The sequence below is a fragment of the Rousettus aegyptiacus genome, unplaced genomic scaffold (assembly GCF_014176215.1).
Source record: "Rousettus aegyptiacus isolate mRouAeg1 unplaced genomic scaffold, mRouAeg1.p scaffold_m13_p_7, whole genome shotgun sequence".
NCBI classification, from domain to species: domain Eukaryota; kingdom Metazoa; phylum Chordata; class Mammalia; order Chiroptera; family Pteropodidae; genus Rousettus; species Rousettus aegyptiacus.
This window is the reverse complement of record NW_023416310.1, coordinates 89957922-89978188: the sequence shown is the minus strand read 5'-3', so window position 1 is coordinate 89978188 and position 20267 is coordinate 89957922. Positions and strand designations below refer to the sequence as shown.

The 20267-nt window shown below is 53.7% G+C and overlaps 1 protein-coding gene across 3 annotated transcripts in view; it reads right to left on the bottom strand.

Moving 5' to 3' along the window:
• The window catches only part of CAMK2A (calcium/calmodulin dependent protein kinase II alpha), a 58713-nt gene extending 39882 nt beyond the window's left edge, over positions 1–18831 (bottom strand). Inside the window, exons 1-2 of one of the 3 annotated variants that reach the window (XM_016118756.2) lie at positions 18600–18831; positions 4402–4496 (exon numbers count right to left, since the gene is read on the bottom strand). In XM_016118756.2, the coding sequence (XP_015974242.1) occupies positions 4402–4496; positions 18600–18661 (157 nt within the window). In that variant the 5' untranslated portion in view covers positions 18662–18831. The remainder of the gene's footprint in view (positions 1–4401; positions 4497–18599) is intronic. The other 2 variants (XM_016118758.2, XM_016118757.2) reach the window with 2 other exon arrangements.
• Between the last annotated feature and the right edge of the window lie 1436 nt (positions 18832–20267).

The window sequence follows — 20267 nt, the reverse complement described above, 5'->3', positions numbered from 1 at the left end:
CAGCAGTCACACTGACAGGACTGGAAGAGGAAAACGTTGTCCATACAGCTTCACGCTGGTGCCGGGTTACCAGACCCCACTGCCGGAAATGCTAGGAACTATGTGTTTTTATAAATCTTATAATCGTCTTGTGCATAGTACAATTACAGGCCCTTGCAACTTTCAATGCTAAAAGCATTAATTTGTTGAATATAAACATACACATTATATGATAGTTTTTGTAACTTTGAAATGTTTTCGTTTTCTCATACTATACAGGAAACCTCAAGAAATGTAAGGAGAGTGTTTCTCTCAGGTCCCAGTGGCCTTGCTCTGTTATGTAAATCACTCATCAAGGTGGACAAGCTGTATTAGAACCACCGGCGCTCTGAGAATCCACTCCTGGATGCATTTTGAAAACCCCACCCACCCCAGTCGAAAGTCCTCAACAGCCTAAGAGCTCTTATTAAAATGTAAATTAGAGCCTGTCACTCTCTGGCTTTAAACTCTCCAATAGCTTCTGTATTCACTTACAATACAATCGAAATTCCTCGCTATAGCCAACGAGACCCTGCTGGGCCCTGCCCTGCCCTGTCCTGGCCTTGAAGCCGCAGCCTCGCCAGCCTCCTTTCCGGCCTCAGGCTCCACAAGCACCTTCCCACCTCTGAGACTTTGCACGCGCTGTGCCCTCCGTCTGGAATCTTCTCGTCTGGGTCTTCTCAGGGCTACCTCCCTCTCCTTGGGAAGGTTCCGGCTGCCTTTCCTGAGTGCCTCTCCTGAACCCGTCACTTCCCCGTTACCTAGTTTTATTTTCTTCATTACGCTCATTGCTTCCTGAAATTACCCAGCTCATCTGTGTGTTTAATGCGCTTTTCAGTCTCTCTTCCTAGAAAACAAGTGCAATGAGAGCAAAACCTTGTTTTTCGGCCGCTGCTCCCAGGGCCTAGAGCCCAGCTTGGCGAAGGTCCTACAGTTAAGAAGTGGCAGAGCTAGGATTTCAAGCCATGTTCATAATTACTATACTATATTGTCTCCCATTCAAATAATTAATTAATCGATAACTCAATCTATCCAGCTCGGCAGAGTCCCTCGACGGTGAGGGGTCTGAGGGAAGCAAGCCTGCAGACTCCTGCCCACGTACTGGGCAGCGTTCTCCCCAATGCCCACAGTCATACCTTGCGAACCTTCTTCCTCCCTGGGGCAGGCCTCCAGAGTGTCAATGGGCAGGGGTGGGTAGAATAAAGTTAGGTTTCTGGGGCCAGACAGTGCCAGCAGGGCAGGTGGGATGGAGCAGAGCGAGAGGGGCAGAGAGTGCAATCAGGCAGCCTGACGGGTTCTCTGCCTGCAGACAGGCTGGGCCCCAGCAGGCAGCTTGGTTCCAGGGGACAGATGGGCTCCAGCAGGCGGGTGGGCAGTGGGATTCTGACCAGAGGCACAGGAACCAGGAGAGAAAATAGAGTTCCAGGCATCAGAACAGGAAATGCCCCACCCTCCAGGCTGCAGAAATAATCAGGGAAATAATCATGATGACCTAGAGTGCCAGAGGAGGCTGGGGAGGAAGATGAGGAGGACAAGAAAGATGTCATACTGCCACCTCACAGGCTCTCGGGGGTGCACCGGAAGCTCAGAGGCAGCCTGAATGAGCTCACAGTCACGCCAGGCTCACCCATGCCTGGCCCCACCCCCATCCCAGCACCTTGGGACTGGCCCCCAGGGTGAACAGTGGGGCCTGTGGAGGTCACCATACCCATGCCAGTCTCCTCCCGCTGCACCAACCGCATCTACACACTCGGCATGCTCTAAAATGTTAACCAACTCTTTCTCTGTGTGCCTGGTGAGCTGGGGTTAGAAAGCACACAGAGTCAGCGGAGTGGATAACCCCTGGCGGGACTTTGTCGATGCAGGAGCTCTGGCCCCGCAGCACTGAATCCTTCTGGGGGTGGAACTGCCAGGAGCAGCTGCATTTTCATAAAGGCTCCTGAGGGGATTTGCCAGGGATTGGGACAGGCAAAATCTTTACTTTTCACTTCATGTCTTTATGATTTCTCAGAATTGTTTACATTATGAGCATTTCATTTCAAAGACTAGTTTAAAAATACATACAAAAAAATATCTCCCAGGTTTGGGAACCACTGGATAGATAGAAGAGGCTGGCGGGGTGGGGAAGGGGAGGTCACAGCTCCCTGGGGCACCGGTGGACAGCCCCCGCGGAGAGCTGCCTAAGTCACCCTGGAGCGCCAGCGGGAGAAGCTTAGAGCGTGTTGCCAAATATTCAGCCTCAAACCACTCCCCAACCAGGCACCTTGAGTGGCAAACAAAGAAACCTGCTAAAAGGAGCTCTGCTCTCCTCCTCCACTGGGGAGAAAGCGTTGGCAGTTGGCAGGCTTCTTTGGGAAGGTTCCCCGAGAACATCCCCACTCCACCCTCCACGCTCACTAGGCCTGGGCCACCTTCCTCCCAGGAGGTCAAAGGCGCAACAGATTGCCCAAGAAATGGGGCATGGCAGTCACTGCCTGGCACAGCCCAGAGTCTACACTGCCCAGGAATTCTTAGCCACCTCCCAGGAAGGAGGTAATGCTCCTCCGTCCTCCCCCACTCACTCACATCTGTGTGTGTGTGTGTGTATGCGCGCGCACACACGTGCGTGCACATTATCCCCCATTCAACCTGTCATCCAAAGTCATGGCCCCAGTCCTGGCCCCGTCGTATTTCAGAGACCGAGACACATTGATTGCTAGACACAAAGTGCAGAAAGGGCATCAGATGGCCACTTGTCACGTAGCAACAGCGAGGCCAGTCGCAGCGTCTGCTCTGGCCAGCCTTCCTGCCCGTCCTGGCTCCCTGCCCCTGGTTCTGCCTCCGGACATGCCATGGGTCTCTTTCTCCCTCACTAGCTTTCCCACTGACCGTGCACCAGTTGGGGGCTCTGGGCCTTCAGAGAGTACCCCTACTCCAGCTTCTTCTCCCTGCAGGACACTGGTCTACTTACGGGGGAATTAGGAGAATTCGGTAACTCTGAGGAAGTACTGGGCTCCCGACAACACCGAGCCAGAGAGATGAAAAGCAGCAGCTCAAGGTCTAACACGGGGCTTGCTGGGAGGCCTGTGGGGGGCAGCGTGAGCATCCTGTACCAGCCTCCGCGAATCCCATACCTGCTGGGCTCTGGCCCAGACACAGCTGCTGCCTGTCCCAGGCAAACACCTGGACACTATGCCAGACCTGCACATGATGTCTCCCACGCTGCAAGAACCATGGGCTGCCCAGCCTGCACCTGCACCCACCCCACCCACCTGAGTTCCCTCCACCACACATTGGTCCTTGAGGCAGCTTAGCCACTGCTCGGACAGGGGATTGGATCTTCGACGATAACCCTCCCCAACTCAACAGACTATGGTCACCACCGTGGCTGCCCTAATCACTAAAAGTAAAAAGCAAGACTCCTGGGCAGGCATCCCAAGATTTAATGTCCACATGAATCACCCAGGTGTCTTGTTAAATGTAGACTCTGATTCCTTAAGTCTGGAATCAAGAATTTGCATTTTTTACAGTCTCCTGATGCTGCAGCTGCTGCTGCTGGTCTAGGAACACTTCCGAATTAGAACTACCTGGGGATCTTTTCCAAAACCCAGGTCACATCCCAGGCTAATTAAATCACAACCTCTGGGGATGGGAGCCAGGCATCAGGGTTGTTTGAAGCTCTCCAGGGGAGTTCGATGTGAGGACAGGCTTGGGAGCCACTGTCTTAGGGAGTATTTAGGGACCAGAGATCAGACAGGTGTGTTGACCGGACGTGGCTTGAACACCTCAAATGTATAGGCTGCTGTCCTAGGTACTGGGCGTATCACAGGGAATGAGACTCATTCTTACCCTCTAGGAACTTAAAGTCAGGTTGTTAAACAAGTAGCCAAGCCAGTAAACGGGTTAAGTTCAGGTTGGGGGAAAACCACAAGAAAGTAAACAGTAATGAGAGATATAAAATGGGGGAGACACCCTCTGATTTTGGGATCAGGGAAATCTCTCAAAGGATATAACATTAAGCTGAGACCTGAAAGTTGAGAAAGAGCCAGCCTTGTAAGGAGCCAGGTAAGGGCATTCGGGCAGAGGAACAGAAGACGCAGAGGTCCGGAGGTGAGAATGGAGGCGAGGAGTGGAAGAGAGGGAAATAAAGCTCCACCTGGCACCTTAGCCTTCATCTGGGTGAGAACTTGGCCTATCAGAAAAGCTGTGGTGTCCAGCCTAGATCCCCTAAATAATGAAAACAGAGGGGTCTGTTCTCACAATACCCACAGGAAGAAGGACCACCACCCCGACCGGCGGCATCACTCAAGGGGACAGACCCAGGTCCTGGTTCTAAGCCAAGGGGTATAGGGAGGGGTGAAGGGAGAGCCCCGGAGGGTGGGAGGGCATGGCTCTGCCACCCACCTCTGGCTGAGAGCTTCTTGGTGTTGATGATCTTGGCAGCATACTCCTGGCCAGCCAGCACCTTCACGCACCTACGCACCACGGAGAAGGCTCCCCTAGGAGAACAGAGAAGGCGAAGAGGGTGAGGGTGGGCCGGAGGGCTGCATCCCAGGAGACAGCAGAGTTCATGCAGCTGCACGGTGCTCGGCAGGCGGCCCTCCCTCAGGGCTGCTTGAGCTTTATAGGCTCTACCGTGGCCCAACTCAGGGACGGGGCAGGGCTGGAGACCCAAGCAACCACGGGTGGTGGTTTAGGAGGCACTCGGCCTCATGAGAGATGAGCTTTCCAGAGCCATGATAAGTTAGGCTCACCAAATTATTAAACGTTAGAATCACGTGGTGTTAGAATCATAGAATCTAGGTCCCTGAGCGTTCTTAGTTTTTTATTCTTTAAATAGTTAACACATGGACATGGTTCAAAGTTCAAAAGATGCAAAAGTATAGCTAGTTAGAAGACTCCTTCCTACCTCTGTACCCCAGCCTCAGAGGTCCCCTCCCCACGGATAGCCAATGTTATCAGAACATCTTTCCGCAGACACTCTCTCACACACAAATGCTCCTGGACTTTGCAACCTGTTCTGCATCCTCCGTTTTTCAGTAAATATTTTGGAGAGCCTCCTTCTGTTACATAAAGAGTTCCCCTTGCTATCGTATTTAATCACATGTCTGCCTACAATTTACCTGGCCAGCCCATTATCGATGGGCAGCTGGGTTAGTTCCAATCTACAGCTGTTACAAACAATGCTGCAGTGACTAACCTCGTATGTGTTCATTAGAATTACATGTCCTGTGTGTGCAAGCTTCTGTGGATAAACTTTCAGAATCAGTGTTATTTGGTCAAAGGGTGGGTATCGTTTAGTCATTCTGACAAATGACGAGAGACTTTCCACCATAGAGTTTGTACTAACTTAACTTTCTTCACATATTTATCTGTGGGGACCATTTTCTTTCACCCTTATCCACAAAAGTAGGAAATTATCAAAATTTCTTATCTTTGTTAGTGAGACGGATGGCAAATAGCAACTCGGTGTAGATCTGATTTGTAATTCTCGGACTAAGAGTGAGGCTGAGCTTTTTTTTTTTTTCATATATTTTAAGAGATTCTTGAGATTTTATTGGTGGTCGGAAGAGAATTTGAAGCAAGAATTTATGTGAAATTTCCCAATTTTTAAATACTGGAAATGTATTCCAAAAAAATGTAAACATAGTAGGTGATTGGCCAAACAAAACTAGTTTGAGGGCGAGATTTGGCATCTAGGTGCCATGTCATACCTTTCACCACAAAGACCTTCTGGTCCAATCCTTTCATGCCTGAGGGGCCAGACACTGACCGCCCTAACCACAAGTTAATGGCAAGAAGCAAGTCTGCAGGGCAGACTTCTCTGATTTTAATGTCCAGATGAATTACCCAGTGTCTTGCTAAAATGCAGAGCCTGATTTCTTAAATCTGGAGTGGGGCTCATGACTTTGGAGCTTTAGATTAGTTCAGAGTGACTGCTCAAGGTCACGCAGCTAGTCACAAGCAGGGCCGCATCTAGAACCCAGGTATTTGTGTGCTCACGTTTTTGGCTTCTCCCCCACCAAGAAGCCTGCTGCTTCCTGGCCTGCATGTCTCGGTTCCCGCCATGGGCCCACCCCATCATATCCTCCAAACTGTGAGCCCCTTCCTAAGCATACGAGCAGATCCAAGCTACCAAGATGAGGCTGATAGGGACAGGCGAGGATGCTGGCAGGCACCGAGGAAGCCTGCAGGCTGGCACGGACGCCGGCTCCGCATACACCTCTGGGCCTCGTGTCACTGGCTTCGTGTCTGCACAGCATGAGGACAGCAGTGGGAAATTGTGGAGAAGGATGAGGAGTAAAGAGCTGGGAGAGGCTGGAGACCAGGAAATGCGACCTTGTAAGGAAGCTGGAGAAGGCCAGAATACATGGACGAATGGATGGCCTCGCACGGCGATGGGCCCCTCTTGGGGGTGCGCAGCCCCTGCCTGCCCTTCACTTGGAGGTAGGCGGCAAGACTGGGGCACCCTTCCGTGCTTGGTCCTGAGATGGAGTTCAGCTAATACGGGAGGGAAGTGGGGAGGGATATAATTTCTTCTCTAGAACAACAAAACTCTGTTCTAGGTAAAGATTTTAAAATTAATGGTTATCGAATTGGCTGCTTCAGTCTCTCTTGGGGATCTTTAAAAAATACATACTCCAAAGCCCTGTCCAGAGCCACCAAATCGCACTCGCTGGGTGTGGGCCCAAGGAATCTGTACTTTCATTTAACACACTGTCCCAGCCAGCTTGTCACTCTCCTGTGCCCCTCTGGAAAAGTCCTTCCTGTGCCCTCCTCCTCCACCACATCAGCACTGACAGGGCATCCACGGGGCGCTGAGCAGGGGTGTCCCCAGGTCCCACGACCCCAGCTCTGCCCGAGGAGCCACGCTAAGAACCCCACCTGTAAAACAGAAGTGCTGAGCTTCCTCCTCAGAACACAGCCCAAGCTTCTGCGTCAATTCCAGGTTCTAACTAGAGATACAGGCCATGTGTGGGGCAGCCACAGGGGTCCTGTAGCCCCCAAGGACATCTTGTGCCTCTGAGTAGGGGTGCATGTGTATGTGTGTTTCTGGACAAGGATGCATGGCTTTTAGCAGATGCTCAGAGGGAGAGTTTATTAAAACCAGTTCAGAGTTCCTAATTTAGAGGACACTAGCCTCTCACACAACCAGAAGGTGTCCTTCCTACAAATGCAGCTCCTTCTGGGCCCTCGCAGCAACCCTGTGACATTGGAACTATGATCCCTGTTTAACAAATAGATCAGGAGCAGGCATATTCCAAGTGGGGCTGCGACGAGAACCAACGTCACCTGAATGTGTTCTTTTGACTCTGCCAGAGGCAGGAGACTGTGACCCTCAGGAGCAGGGGCTCTGGACTCACAAAGCCCTGTGGTCTGATCATGACTCACCCCGAAATGACTGTAACATTGAACTTGGCATTACACTTCTCTTTCTCCTATAAAATGGGGGCAATAATAGCGTCTACCTCCTCCATGTGTTGGGGAGATTAAAGGAGGCAAAGCGTGCAAAACTGGGCACAGTGCCAGGCACATGGAGTCTCAAATGGGGTGAGGAAGGACCTGGGCCAAGGAGCCCCTCTTTCTCCTTGTGCCTCCTCAGGTCTCCATCTTTAGTGGGAGGGCTCCTCCCTGCCTGCCGCAGAGCTGGGATCAAGGAGATGAGGGACAGAGGAGAATCCGAAGCAAAAATGAGAGCGGGGGCAGCAAGCCTGCTGCCCTAACTTCCTCTCTCTTTTATCTTCTGTTTAAAAAGGGCATATTTCTGCATTCTCGTCCTGAGTGAGCAAGTGGCCACAGTCCAGCTGCCTTGGCAAACAGAAGAGCCAGCCCACTCCTCCCCCGGCCCTGAGCTGAGCAGGTGGCCAGCCAGTGGGTGGGCAGGAGCTTGGAAACAGGATAGAGTGGGCGAGGGGAGGAGGCCCAGGTGGGGAGAGCAGGGTGGAAGGAGTGACCAGAGTCCGAGAGGAAGGGATGAGGCCTGCGTACGAGGGTCCTGTGTGAACGTAGGTGTCGTGCGCGGGTCCCGGGGGGCGACTGCCAAAGCATTACTGGGTGCAAAGGTTGAGGACACGTGTCTGCTCACAGGTATGTGTTGGCAGCTCGGTCAGTGCCCTGGTACACATGATGCCGTGTGGCTCCAGGTGTGACAAAGCACATGCGTCACCCTGGGTAGGAAGTGCGTATCCACGTTAGCGAGAGGGTCACAGAACGTGGGCGAGGACGGGCGTGCGTGTGAGGCAGACGGACACTAGAGGAACAGGATCTCGGGTCTCAGGCGTGCTGGGAGGTGTTGGGCCGAGGTCTGCACCAACGCGGCCTCGAGTTCTTCATCTTCAACATGGGGTTGGGACGAGGATGAGACTAAATAACAGAGGCCTTTCCATCTTTAATGTTCTATACCATCCAGCCGAACCTTCTGGGATGATGGAATTCATTTGTGTTGTGCACTGGGCTCATACGACTACAGCACTTGAAATGCGGCTAGTAGGACCGAAGAACTAAAATCTTTATATTATTTTATTTAAATCACTATATAGCGACCCCCATATTAAATAGTAAAGTTCTATGCAGATCAGAACAGGCTCTCCTGAACCAGACAAATCAAATCCAAATCATGGTTCGGCCACTTACTAGCAAGTTATTTAACCTTGGTAAGCCCGTCTCTTCTCCTGTAAAATTAGATAAGAGTAGTGCCCACCCTGTGCAGCGCTTTCGAGAATTCAATGAGACAGTAAGGTATGCAATGGGTAGCACAGTCCCTGGAGTACAGTTAATGCTCAGGAAACATCGCCTTTTATAGGCATCATTACCTACAAAGTGATGAGAACAGCTGGCATCATCAGAAGCAAAATGGACCTTGTTTGCCAAGCTCAGGGAAGAAGCGAGCTAAGCTAGGAGAGAGGGTGGGTGGGTGGGGGGGTCACGCTGAAGAAGGGAAAGGGCCGCTCCCTCGGACGGAGCAGCCTGCCCCTGGGCGTGTGCAGGCATAAGTATGAGCGGACAGGGAGCCGTGCCCTGCTCTCCAAAAGACAGATGGAGAGGGCCGGTGAGAGTGGGTCCAGCATGGCTGAGAATGTGGGAACGTGCTAATGGGCTGTGAAAAGCAAGACTCACACTGGGAGAGTGCTTTCTGGATGCCAGGCAGGCACGAAGTCCTGGGAGTTGCTGGCAGCCAGCCCACAGGGGGTTCACCACCCTCTCTGGTCTGAAACACCCCAAAATGCTGACATGGCAGCCAGGTGCAGCACCGGGAGCATTTAATGAGGAGTAGAAAGACCTGAGTTCTCACCCAGCTTGGCTACCAGCTCGCTTATCCTTCTGAACCTCCATTTTCCCCTTTGAAAGATGGAGGTGAGGATCCCCAGCCCACTTCCTCCTAGGCCGTTTGTGAGAAGTTCTGCTACGTAGGGATGGGGAGAGGTTCCTGCTACTCAGGACTGGTTTCTGCCAACATCCTCTAAGAGAAACTGCCCCCCCCCCCATCTTTTTGCCCTGAGCACACAGACCCCAGGGCATGCCTGTGGGTCGCAGCAGACAGGAACACTTTGTGGGGGCCAGACGGAGAAGGCACAGTGCCGGAAGCCTCCCTCCACTCCGTACTCTATACTCCTCAGGGGTCTGGTTGTCAGGGGTCCTGAAAGTCTTTAAGGTTTTCCCTTCATTGGCTGCTTCCTCAAACACATCCAGGTTTCCTCTATTCTAGAAAAATAAATAACCATCCCGCCCCAAAAATTTTTTTTTAAAAATTTAAACCAAGAACCTTTCTCTCGACCCAGCAGCCTGGGCCACTTCCTTCCTCTGTTCTTTGCTGCCAAACTTCCAGAACAAGTGTCCGACATCCGCCGCCTCCTCTTCCCACCTCCCACGCTCATGAACCCACCACAATCTGGTTCCCACCCTCGGGCTCCCTGGAAGAAGAGCTGTGCCAGGCCCGCCCACCCAATGTCCCCGCCCAGTCCCGGCCCCACTGGGCCTGATCCACCTCACCAGCCCCATAACAGGTGGCGTTTGGCCCCACTGACCACCCGGCTGTGAAGCTCCGTCTCCCTTTGGTTTCTGGGTCACTGCGCTCTCCCTGCACCCCACTCTGGTCCTTTCCCTTTCTCGTCTCCACCCCCCTCCCCAACATTGCTATTTCCTGTTCTCCACCATTCTCTTACCACTTCTCCCTTAATCCCACCTCCCCAGGCCATTAGCTGGAATCTCTGGGGTGACTCAGGACATTCCTGAACACACCTAAAACTTCAATAAAAAATATTAACAGAGCTTAGAGACAGCACCAGAGCAGGCAACGCAGGGGAGATGAGAGCCTGCCGTCTCCCCAGCCCGTGTTTGCGTATTGTGCTGGGCAGAAGATGCATATTTTTCATCAGCTTCACAAAGGATTCTTTGATACTCCCCCCCAAATGATGAAAGCCACTGACCATCATTCAAGATGGAGATCTGCTTCTAGATAGCAGCTTTCTCGAGAATTCCAGTCCCAGATATCTAGCTACTCACCATCTTGCCTGGATGCTATGTGACGGGCACCTCATAATCAAAATCCAGCCTCCTCACCCAAGGCCTCTTCACCCTCAGGTAAGGTACCTGAGCATTCGACCTCTCTGAGATGAGCTGGGTCATTTCAGAAGTGCCTGTCTGTCACATGCAGACAGATCCAGTATCTGTGGGAGGATTAGCATCCAAAATCTCTAGGTGGTCAGGAACTCACAGCTCAGTTTAGTCGATCTGATCACTTAGCACAGAGCAACACCTGGGAGCATGGAACCCAGAGCAGACAGGGTGAGACTGTCTGAGGAAGGGACAGAGCTGGCGTAAGCCGCTGGAACAGGTGGACGGAACCAGCCAAGGGGCCACAGTATGGCCACATGCGGCTGCATCGGAAGCCGGTATGCCCAGTAATATCTTACCATGGAGATCCACCCCTCTCCCCATTCCACAGATAAAGAAACTGAGGATAAGACCTTGAACCCAGGACTCTTGCCTCATTGTCCATTGCTCTTTCCAATACCCAATACTCTCAGATCAGAGGAAGCCCTAACTTGGGGTACACAGGAGGGCTTTCGAGTAGGAAGGAATCTGTGGGAAATAATATACGACATTCTGTGAGTTGGAGAGAGTGTGCGTTTTTCTGGGGAGAGTGGCTGTGGCTCATATGAGATTCCGTGAGGGCTTCTAGAATCCCCAAACAGTTAAAAAGCTGGGGTCAGATTCATTCAGAAACAAAAACACTATCCTGTTTCCACAACACCCACCTCTGTGTCCTTTAAGCAAATCCTTCAGGCTTTTTGGGGCCTCAGTTTACCCATCTGTGAAACCACCTGTTGATCGGACATTTTTAAGCCTTCTCTTTTTATTAATATCTCCTTAAGCACTAGTGCCCTTTCTTAATAACACGTAGGCAAAACACAGCACTGCGGGTCCCTAAACGGCAAACAGAGCAAAGGAGTTAGGGGCTGGGGGCTCAGGAACCCTCTGCTTGGTTTGCTCTCTCTTCTCCCCAGCTCACCACAGCAGTTCTGCCCAGAACTCCACAAACGACAGCATTTTACAGCCAGAAAATCCTAGGCTCTATTACCGAAACCGCACAGCCCCCCTCCCCTCAGCCCCGGCTGCAGCCGCCCACTGCCAGACTCCAGAAGATGCCGCAGGGACACAGTGTGTTCGAGCTGTCCTGCATCCCCCAGGCCTGCCCCACGCCAACCCAGCAGAAGTCTCGTGGGGGACACAGAAGGCCCGGGGACCGGAAGATTCTGTTTGCTGCAGGGAACATTGAACCAACAGAAGTTCCTTGTTTTGGCTGTGCATGGGTTTTCTTGAATGCGTTACAAGAAGAAAAATGGAAAAAATATTCACAGAGCTTAGAGACAGAACCAGCGCAGGCAAAGAAGGGGAGAGACTGAGGGGCCGCTGTCTCTCCAGCCTCCGATGGCCTCCTGGCTGGTTCTGTCCACCTGCCTGTCCCCTAGGCCCTCAAAGGTTCAGAGAGAGATGCTCCAAGGGCTTAGTAAGAGAGCCAAACATCAGACTGGAGAGAGGCTGGAGTGCCCAATTCTCATGTGTCACTGGCTTCTGTGACTCTGGGCAAGGCCCTGGCCCTCTCTGGGCCTTGGTTTCCCATTCATAAGACAAGGAAGCACTTCTCACTCTGATATTCTGAGTGGGACTGAGGATATTCTGGTCCCTAAACCATCTCCCACTTCATGCTCGCAGCAAAGCATTTCAGCAGGTGAGAGCAGGGATGTGGGGCAGGAGGGAAACGGAGGCACGGGGGTGAGACAGGGCTGTGCACATGCACACCTCAGCTCCCAGAGCACTCGCTGCCTCCTGAGGACACGTCCTTCTAGAGGGCAGAGGACCAGTCCTGACTATTAGAAGATTCTGCCTTATGTTGGCCTGAAATCTACCTCCCTGTCACTCTACACATTTGGCCTTGTTCTGCCGTACGGGCCGCGCAGAGCAGGCTGCTCTATGCCCTGGGGCCCCAGGATATCCCTGCCGAGACGAGGGGAGAGGAGATCCCCAACCCGGAGGTCTCCTCTTCCTGCTAAAGTCCCTCTTTCTCACTTAATTTGGCTTCCAGAGCTTCACCACCCTGCCTGCCACCATCCCACCTCCCCGACAATCTATAGGTTTTTAGTATTCCTTCTAGGCCCCAGGCATCCAAAAGTTGGGGGCAGGCTGAGCAGGCCCGAGAAGAGTGGGACCCTCTCAATCCCCCCAGGGATGATATGCTGCATTGAATACGTACTTCAGAGCCTTTGGCTGTGCTGTGGCCACTCTGAGGAGCACTCTTCCACCCTCTTCACTCTGATTAACTCTTATTCAGCCTCCACCTCCTCAGTGTCACCTCCTCAGGGGAGCCTTCCCTGATCACTCACCCCAACTAGTTGAGGCCTCTTCACAGTTAGTTCATAGCTCCGTGTTTGTGCTCATGGTCCTTATCCAGTTGCATTTAAATAGGAATTTCTGAAGTAATGTAATTAATGCCAGTTTCCCCTTAGACTGTGAGCCCCAGTGGGTAGAGACTATATAAGTCTTGCATGTGTCACCTGCTGGGCTCAGCCCAGGGCTGGGAACAGTATGTGCTCCGGAAATACTTGATGAATGTTTGCAAGAGTCAGAGATGCTCCTCCTTTCATGTGACCCCTAGACACCAAGGCCCTCAACATTCTCCAGCACGGGAAGTCCCACTGGCCTTATAGCCCCACCTGACGCCTTGGTGGGCAGCCGTGCCCCACGAGGACCCAGAGTGACCGGGCTGTGCCTCAGCAGGTTGCCACATGCTCTGGGGGATGCACCAGGCTGGCCCAGGATGGGAGGCTTCCTACCGTGCCGCAGAGAAGTTCAGAAGAGTATGCGACATGGGCAACATGCATACAGGAGAGGGTGACTGTGGCAAAGGGGTCCACGCAGAGAGGGGAAAGGGGAGAGAAAGATGTAGAGAGACAGAGAGACAGATAGACAGACATAAAGACACAGAGACAGACACTCAGATAGAGACGGAGGCTGCCCAGAAGCCCAGCCGGCATCGTCTTGCTCTCTCTGCACTGGGAGGTAGACTCATGCTCAATGCCCAATTGGAGCCTCTGTGTGTGTGTGTGTGTGTGTGTGTGTGTGTGTGTGTGTGTGTGTGTGTGCGTGTGTGCGTGCGTGTGTTTGTGCATTAGCAACCAGATGAGGGTGCTGCATTCCAAGGCTCTGCCCTCATCCCACTGAGAGGGCTGGGGCCCCAGACTGCAGGGGTGCTGGCAGCAGTGTCACTGTGTATTTGCACAAGGAGGCAGGCGGGCAGGCAGGAGGCTCGGCAGAGTGTCAGTGCGTCTCAGCCTATGTGGGGGCAGCCGCACGGGGGCGGAGGGCTGCCGCATGCACCAGAACATGTGCGTGCCCGCCGCTCTAATGGCTTGCAGAGGGAGCGAGAAGGCTATCCCCTCTTCTGTCCCCGCCGCCTCTTCCTTCCTTAAAGACCTGCCCCCCAACTTCCCGTTCTTGACCTCTGGCCCATGCACATCATCTGGTCCCCTCCTGGCTTTGCCGCTGCCTCTCCCTGTGCCCTTGGGCAAACCATTGCTCTCTGGGTATCGACTCCACCATCTGTGCTATGAGTGGACAGTGTCCGAGGCCCTTCCAGTTCTGAGGTCCTGAGAGTCTGACATTTCCCAGGTGCGTCTCCCACAGAGAGAACCTAAAGAGGGCAGCAACCCTAACGGGGCATTTCGGCATCTGCGGAGGTCTTCCAATCCCATTTTACAGAAGGTAAAGTTGAGGTACACAGAGGACAAAGGATTCGACCAAGGCGGCCTAGTCAATGAGAGGCAGAAACATGATCGGACAAAAAGCGACAGCCCCGCTTCCTAGTAGTGTTCCCCAGCCACAGCGCCAGGAGGGGTCCGTCTCATTAGCCATCCCCCACAGGGAGGGTGCTGGAGACCGACATGCAAGTCTAAGCGCTGCCACCCGTCTCCTGAGCCAGCCATTCCGCCTGCTCAAGCCTCGGCCTGCTCATCTGTGAGATAGATGAGTGAGCCCTCTGCCTCAGGCAGAGATGAGCTCACGGAGGGAGAAGGGCCTCCCTGGCCCCAAAGTGCTATGAATGTGAGAGGTTATTAGAAGCAAAAAAAAAAAAAAAAAGAAAGAAAGAAAGAAAAGAAAGAAAGTACGACACCCGCCTTTGGGTGGAACCTCCACGAGCAGGTGTCCTGTCTCTCCAGTGTGAGAGCATCGATCCTCCCAACAGTGTTGTCAGGGGAGGGCTGGGTTGCTAAATGTCTTTTGCAGATGGTAGAGTTTTTGGCCCCAGAGGGAAACTAAATACTCAGAACCCTAGACACCCTCATGCAGGGAGCTGCCCAGTGTGGCCCCCCAGTTCACAACACAAAGCCGTGCAGGTTAGACGGGCAGGGGCTCCAGAGGCAGCTCTCCGCCCTCCCTCTGCCAACCTTGCTGGACCCTGGAACGCCTCTCCCACTCCAACAACCTCCTTGAGTCAATTTCAGGTCTCTGTTTCTAGAGAGAAAAGACTGGGTTGCGCTAGCTTTCCAGTCTCCCTTTCTCCTACCCTCCCTCCCTCTCTCCCTCCCTCCCTCTCCTCTCAAGTAATATCTCCTTCAGAGGCTCTTTCTGTACAGCCTGGTAATTACACAGGCTGCAGGGGCAATTCTCGGCCTCCCTATCCTCTCCGGGGAGTGGGATCTAAAGCCCAGAGAATGTCAGAGGCTGGAGGAGGTCTTCCTTCTCCACTGCCTAGGACCTGACCCCTTTCCCCAATCCTGGTCTTCCTAGGAGAAGACCCATCCGCCAGGCTCACCCTGACCCTGAGCTGGCGTCGTAGCTGTAGCCTTTCTCCCAACAACCTTCTGTACTCCTAAGGTCTGGGTTTTCATTGCTCGCATCCCCTGGGAGGAAGGAGGATTGGGATCAAGGCTCTGGATCCTAAGAGACAGCTCCACGTCAACCCTCTAGGGGACCTGGAATCAATTCCTGGCTTATCTGAATCATATGTTGCAGTGGGACCTTTTTCCAGAAGCATTGAGAAGCCCCAAGAAGCCCCTGCCCAGGGCTCCGACTCCAGCGCACACAGGCCCAGTGGCCTGCCCGCCAGGCAGGAGAGGGGCGGCTTCTCTCATATCCACAGCCAGCCTTACCCCTGGAAGGAAGGCCTGCGCTCACGAGCTAGGCCTTACTGCGCGGAACACCAGGAAGCCCTCGAGAGGCACCTGTCCTCCTCTCCAGCTGGGCAGCCCAGGGCCCTGCGGAAAAAGGTCCAAAGTCTCCCATGTCCCCCTTGCTTCAGGATATGACTGTCGTGTTCTGGCTAGCAGGGACCATGGGTCGCCAATGGAAGGATGGGCTCTGCAGGCATCTTCTGTGCTCCTCCAGACAGTAGAGGAGCTGTCACCTCCCCACCAGCCCTTCCTTCAAGCCAGGCAAACTCCTGCCCTGGGAAGCGGTCCCTTCCGGAAGGTCCACTGTGTGCCAGGCTAGTCACTGCATCTTCGTGGGCACCATCTCATCTCCTCCTCACAGCCCTTTTTCGTCTCCAGATTACAGGCGCGGGGCGGGGAGAGGTGCTGTAGCCTGTGTCACAGAGCTGCGAGTGGTGAGGTCCAGAGCCTGTGCCCTATTCTGGGCACTGCCCTTACCTGCTTCACTGGGCCTTTGGGCTAAAGCTGCCATGCAGAGCGGGAGACCGTCCCCACCCCTCCCTCAGTAGTACCCTGGCCTTTTTAACCCAGGCATCAGTGGTGTGGGGCCTTATCCTCTTTATTCCAATACAAGCATCCTTAACCTGAGGCCCATCCACAGCCTTCCTGATGTCCTGCAACCTCCTGACATTACATGCAACATTTTGTAGGTTTGCACATTTTCCGGAGGAATGTAGACTTAGCCTTTCATCAGATTCCTGGGGGAATATGTGACCTAAAAAAGGTTAAGAGCACTGAGGGTTCTGGAAGGAAGAGGTCTGAAATCGATTAGACAAGGTCTGGCCATGCCTGCCATCCTCCTGAACCCTGGAGTGCTGCTGTGGCCCCCATCCCTCCAAGCACCCTGGCAGGCTCTCTGCCAAGTCACCCCCACAGCACCCGGCCTTCATGCTCTCTGTTTCCTCTTGGGGCAAAACATCACTTTTATTTTCACTTTGAGCACCTGAGTCACATCTCAACTCCATTTCACTCTGTGACGCAGTCCTCCCAGACTGAGCCTTGCTCGCACCCTGAAAGGCAGCTCCCAGCTGCCCAGAGAATCCTTGAATTCCAGTGGACACAGGAAACCAGCTGAGAAGGGGTCCCTGCACAAGTTTGGCAGCCAGCCTTGGTCCTCCGGGACAGCCCTAAACATTTTTTCCCTGCCGACACCCCTCTGCCCCCAGCACAAAAATACATTCAGAAAGACAGAAAGTCTGCAGAAAGGAGGGAGCACACATCTGCACCTGGGCATGTGTCTGTATGAAGGAGCTAGGGTGTGCCTGTAGGTGTCAGGATTGCCTAGTGTGCAAGTGCGTGTGTGTGTGTGTGTGTGTGTGTGTGCAGGCAGCCTACTTGTACACTGCCACAGGCCCACCTCCCACACATATGCAGACACCAGCATGAGCTCACACATGCCTATAACATCCACACTCCCACCCAAGCCCGGGGGCTCAGGCCTCACATGCACACACATAAACCTCCCCGTGTGCATGCCCCCAAGTACTCACATAGATGTGCATGTCCAGACCTCACATGCACAGCATCGTGCCCAAGTGCCAGATGTGCATCCTTACACAGACATATGTTTGCACATGCCCAGATCTCACACACATTCGCCTGCCGATGTGCACACAGCTCTGACCTACCATACATGTCCACACAATGACATATGTTCACACCTTCGCTCCCATGCGAACCAGCCAACAGCAGCCCTTGTGCCGCTTGCACACATCCACGCTTGCAGGGCACATTTGTATTTTCAGGTCTTACACATAAGCATACCCCAGTACCTCCTCCTGGTGCACATGCATGAACACTTGCACACCCTTCCAGTGCGCACAGGTGTACCCCAGTGTCCGTTCTTATACAACACACATCAAAATGCACACTGTGTGTTCACATCCAGACCTCACACCATCACACACCTGCTTCAGGTCTCCTCTCCCCTGCAGTCCTGCTACAGCAGGAACCAACCAGGGCATCAGAGCCGCTTTGCCCACAGGGAAAACTCTGCCTCCAAACTGTACCCTTCCCCTGGATCCATCCCCAGTTCTTCCACACACCCTGCTGGGGGCATCCAGCAATGCCTCCAACACTCCACAGCCTACCGGGCTACCCCAAGGGGCTCTCCTCTCCCCCCATCCTCCCACCCTTCTCTCCACATCAGTCGTTGGAAAGCAGAAAATGAGCTCTGGAGCTGGACAACTTTGCTGAGGTACCAGAGCTGGTGCACCATCACACCACGAGCCCCTGAAACAGCAGTGCCTCCCCACTTGCCTGATTGCCCTTCCCCTCCTCCCGACACCCAGAAAGCCTCACCAGTCGCTCAGTTATTAACCCCTGCTGTACTGATGCCCTCAGTCCTGGAGGAGCCGGGAGGGGGGAAGTAGGGAAAGGATGTGCTTACAGGGGGAAGTTGGCCTCTCTGCACAGTTGCTGCAGGTGTCTGAAGTCAGGAAGGACTACCTGGGAAGTGGGGAACTCTCTGTCACCAGAGGTATCCAAGTTGAGGCCAGATGGCTACCTCAAGGAAAACTTGACAGGGAATTCCAGCCTTGGACTCAGATGATGGGAAAATCCCTTTTTAACCCTGAGTTTCTAAGAAGCTGTGTGTGCCCAGATCGTGTGCATGTGTGTGTGTGTGTGCGTGCACGCGCGCATGTGCATGTGCACTCACTGGCATTCACCATCAACCCTTAACCGCTACCACATACACTCATCCAGCTGGCCTTGGAACATCTGTGCACCCGCAAATATGGCCATGGCCGGCTCTGGGTACTCTGCACATGTGAGTGCCCCAAACACATACAGCCTTCCTCCCTGTGAGAGCGCGGCAGCACTGCAGGTCCACACCCCTGCCCGGGACACCGACCCCCTGCGCCCTCCAGGATTCTGTGAGGTGCAACTCACTTTCCCAGTTCCTCGAAGAGCTGGTACTCTTCCGTGAAGCGGGTGCAGGTGATGGTGGCCATCCTGGTGCTGGGCAGGCAGGCGAGGGTCGGGGCTGGAGGACCAGGGCTGGGGCACTGCTTTTCTGCTCCCGGAACTAGGAGCCACTCGCCTGCCTGTGCTGCCGAGTGAGAACCTAGAACCGGCTTGACTGACGAGCCTAGGGCTTCTGAGCAGGGCACTGTGGCTGCACACAGCCTCGCGAGCCTTCGTCAGCATCCAGGTCCCCATGGCAACCACCTCAGAAACGCCCTGTTCCCGTTGCCCCGGTAACTGCCTCCCCAACACCTGCCTGCCTTTCACTGCGAGACCTGCTCCAGGAAGCCCTGGCCCGACCTGCACACAATAATGCAGGACTGTGTGGGTTAGGGGGCGGGAGGATCCAGCACCCCCAGTGATGGACTGGGGGAGGGGCTGCCGGAGGGGGAAAACAAACTTAGTCCACGAGTGATCTTCTCTCTTCCCACCTCCCCCACCTTCAACTGTGGGGCCCTGGTAGCAGACAGGATGGGATTAAGTGGGGCAAAAAGGCAGTTGCCATGGTAACAGTGGGTGCCACATTCCAGGATGGTCCTCAGGAAAGACAGGATGCAGTTACCCTGGCAACTTCATCTCTTCTGGAGAGACAGGTATTGCCCCGTTGTCCTGGCAACAGCCGGGTTCTAAGGTTTACAGGGAAACGATGGCTAATTCATTGGGATCTCTCTCTGTGGATCACTGTAGTCTTTCGTAACTGCCTCTCTGCTCCCCTCTGCATTTTTTTTTTTTTTTTTTTGCCTCTGCCTCTGTCTTTCCTATTTTGCTCTTGTTCTCTCTGCCGTTTGCCACCTTGTCCATCCCACTGGCACTCGAGCTTGGAAAGGAAGTGCAGAGGAGACAGGAGGACTCTGGGGGGACCCCGCTCGCCCCCAGGCCGGGCTACTCGTTCGCCCCCACTCCTCACAGCTATAACATTTGGTCCTCTCCTGACCCTCCTGAGGCCTCTTCCACAACCTCTCCCTCGTGGGACCATGGAGATCTGGTCTCCCGGGGCTCATGTCCCAGTTTCTGCTGCTTCAAGTCAAGGTGAACAAAGTGGAGGCGGCAGTGGGGAGGGGAGCGTGGCCTGGCATGGCGGGGAGTGGCCATGCACCTGCCCTGAAATCCTCATTCCCAAGGTTTATGGGCGATTCTCCTGCCAACTTCAACTCTTCGGGGCAGTAGACAAATCTGCAGCACCAAAATCTCACCCCAAGGCCTAGTGGGTCAAGAAAGAAGAAGACTGGAGTTTAAGCATCTGAGTTCAATTCCAGCTCTGACATTTGTTAGCTGTGTGACTCTGAGAAAGTCACGGCCCCTCTCTGAGCCTCCAGCTCCTTTTCTATGAAACAGAACCAAGCTCCCACTGCAGAGGAAAAGGCTGTGGAGATGGGATGGGCTGATGGCTATGGAGGCCTCTTTTTAGTTTCTGAAAAAGGAAAGGTCTAAAGCGGGACCACAACCGCCTGCATCACACCTCCAGCTTGAGCATCTCAGACCCTTCACACTCTCCCCATCCATTCTAGAGCTTCTCACAGCCGACCAGGCTGAGGTCTCATGCCAACTCTTACCCACAACGAACACAGGCTGGATCACAGGATCCAAACCCTC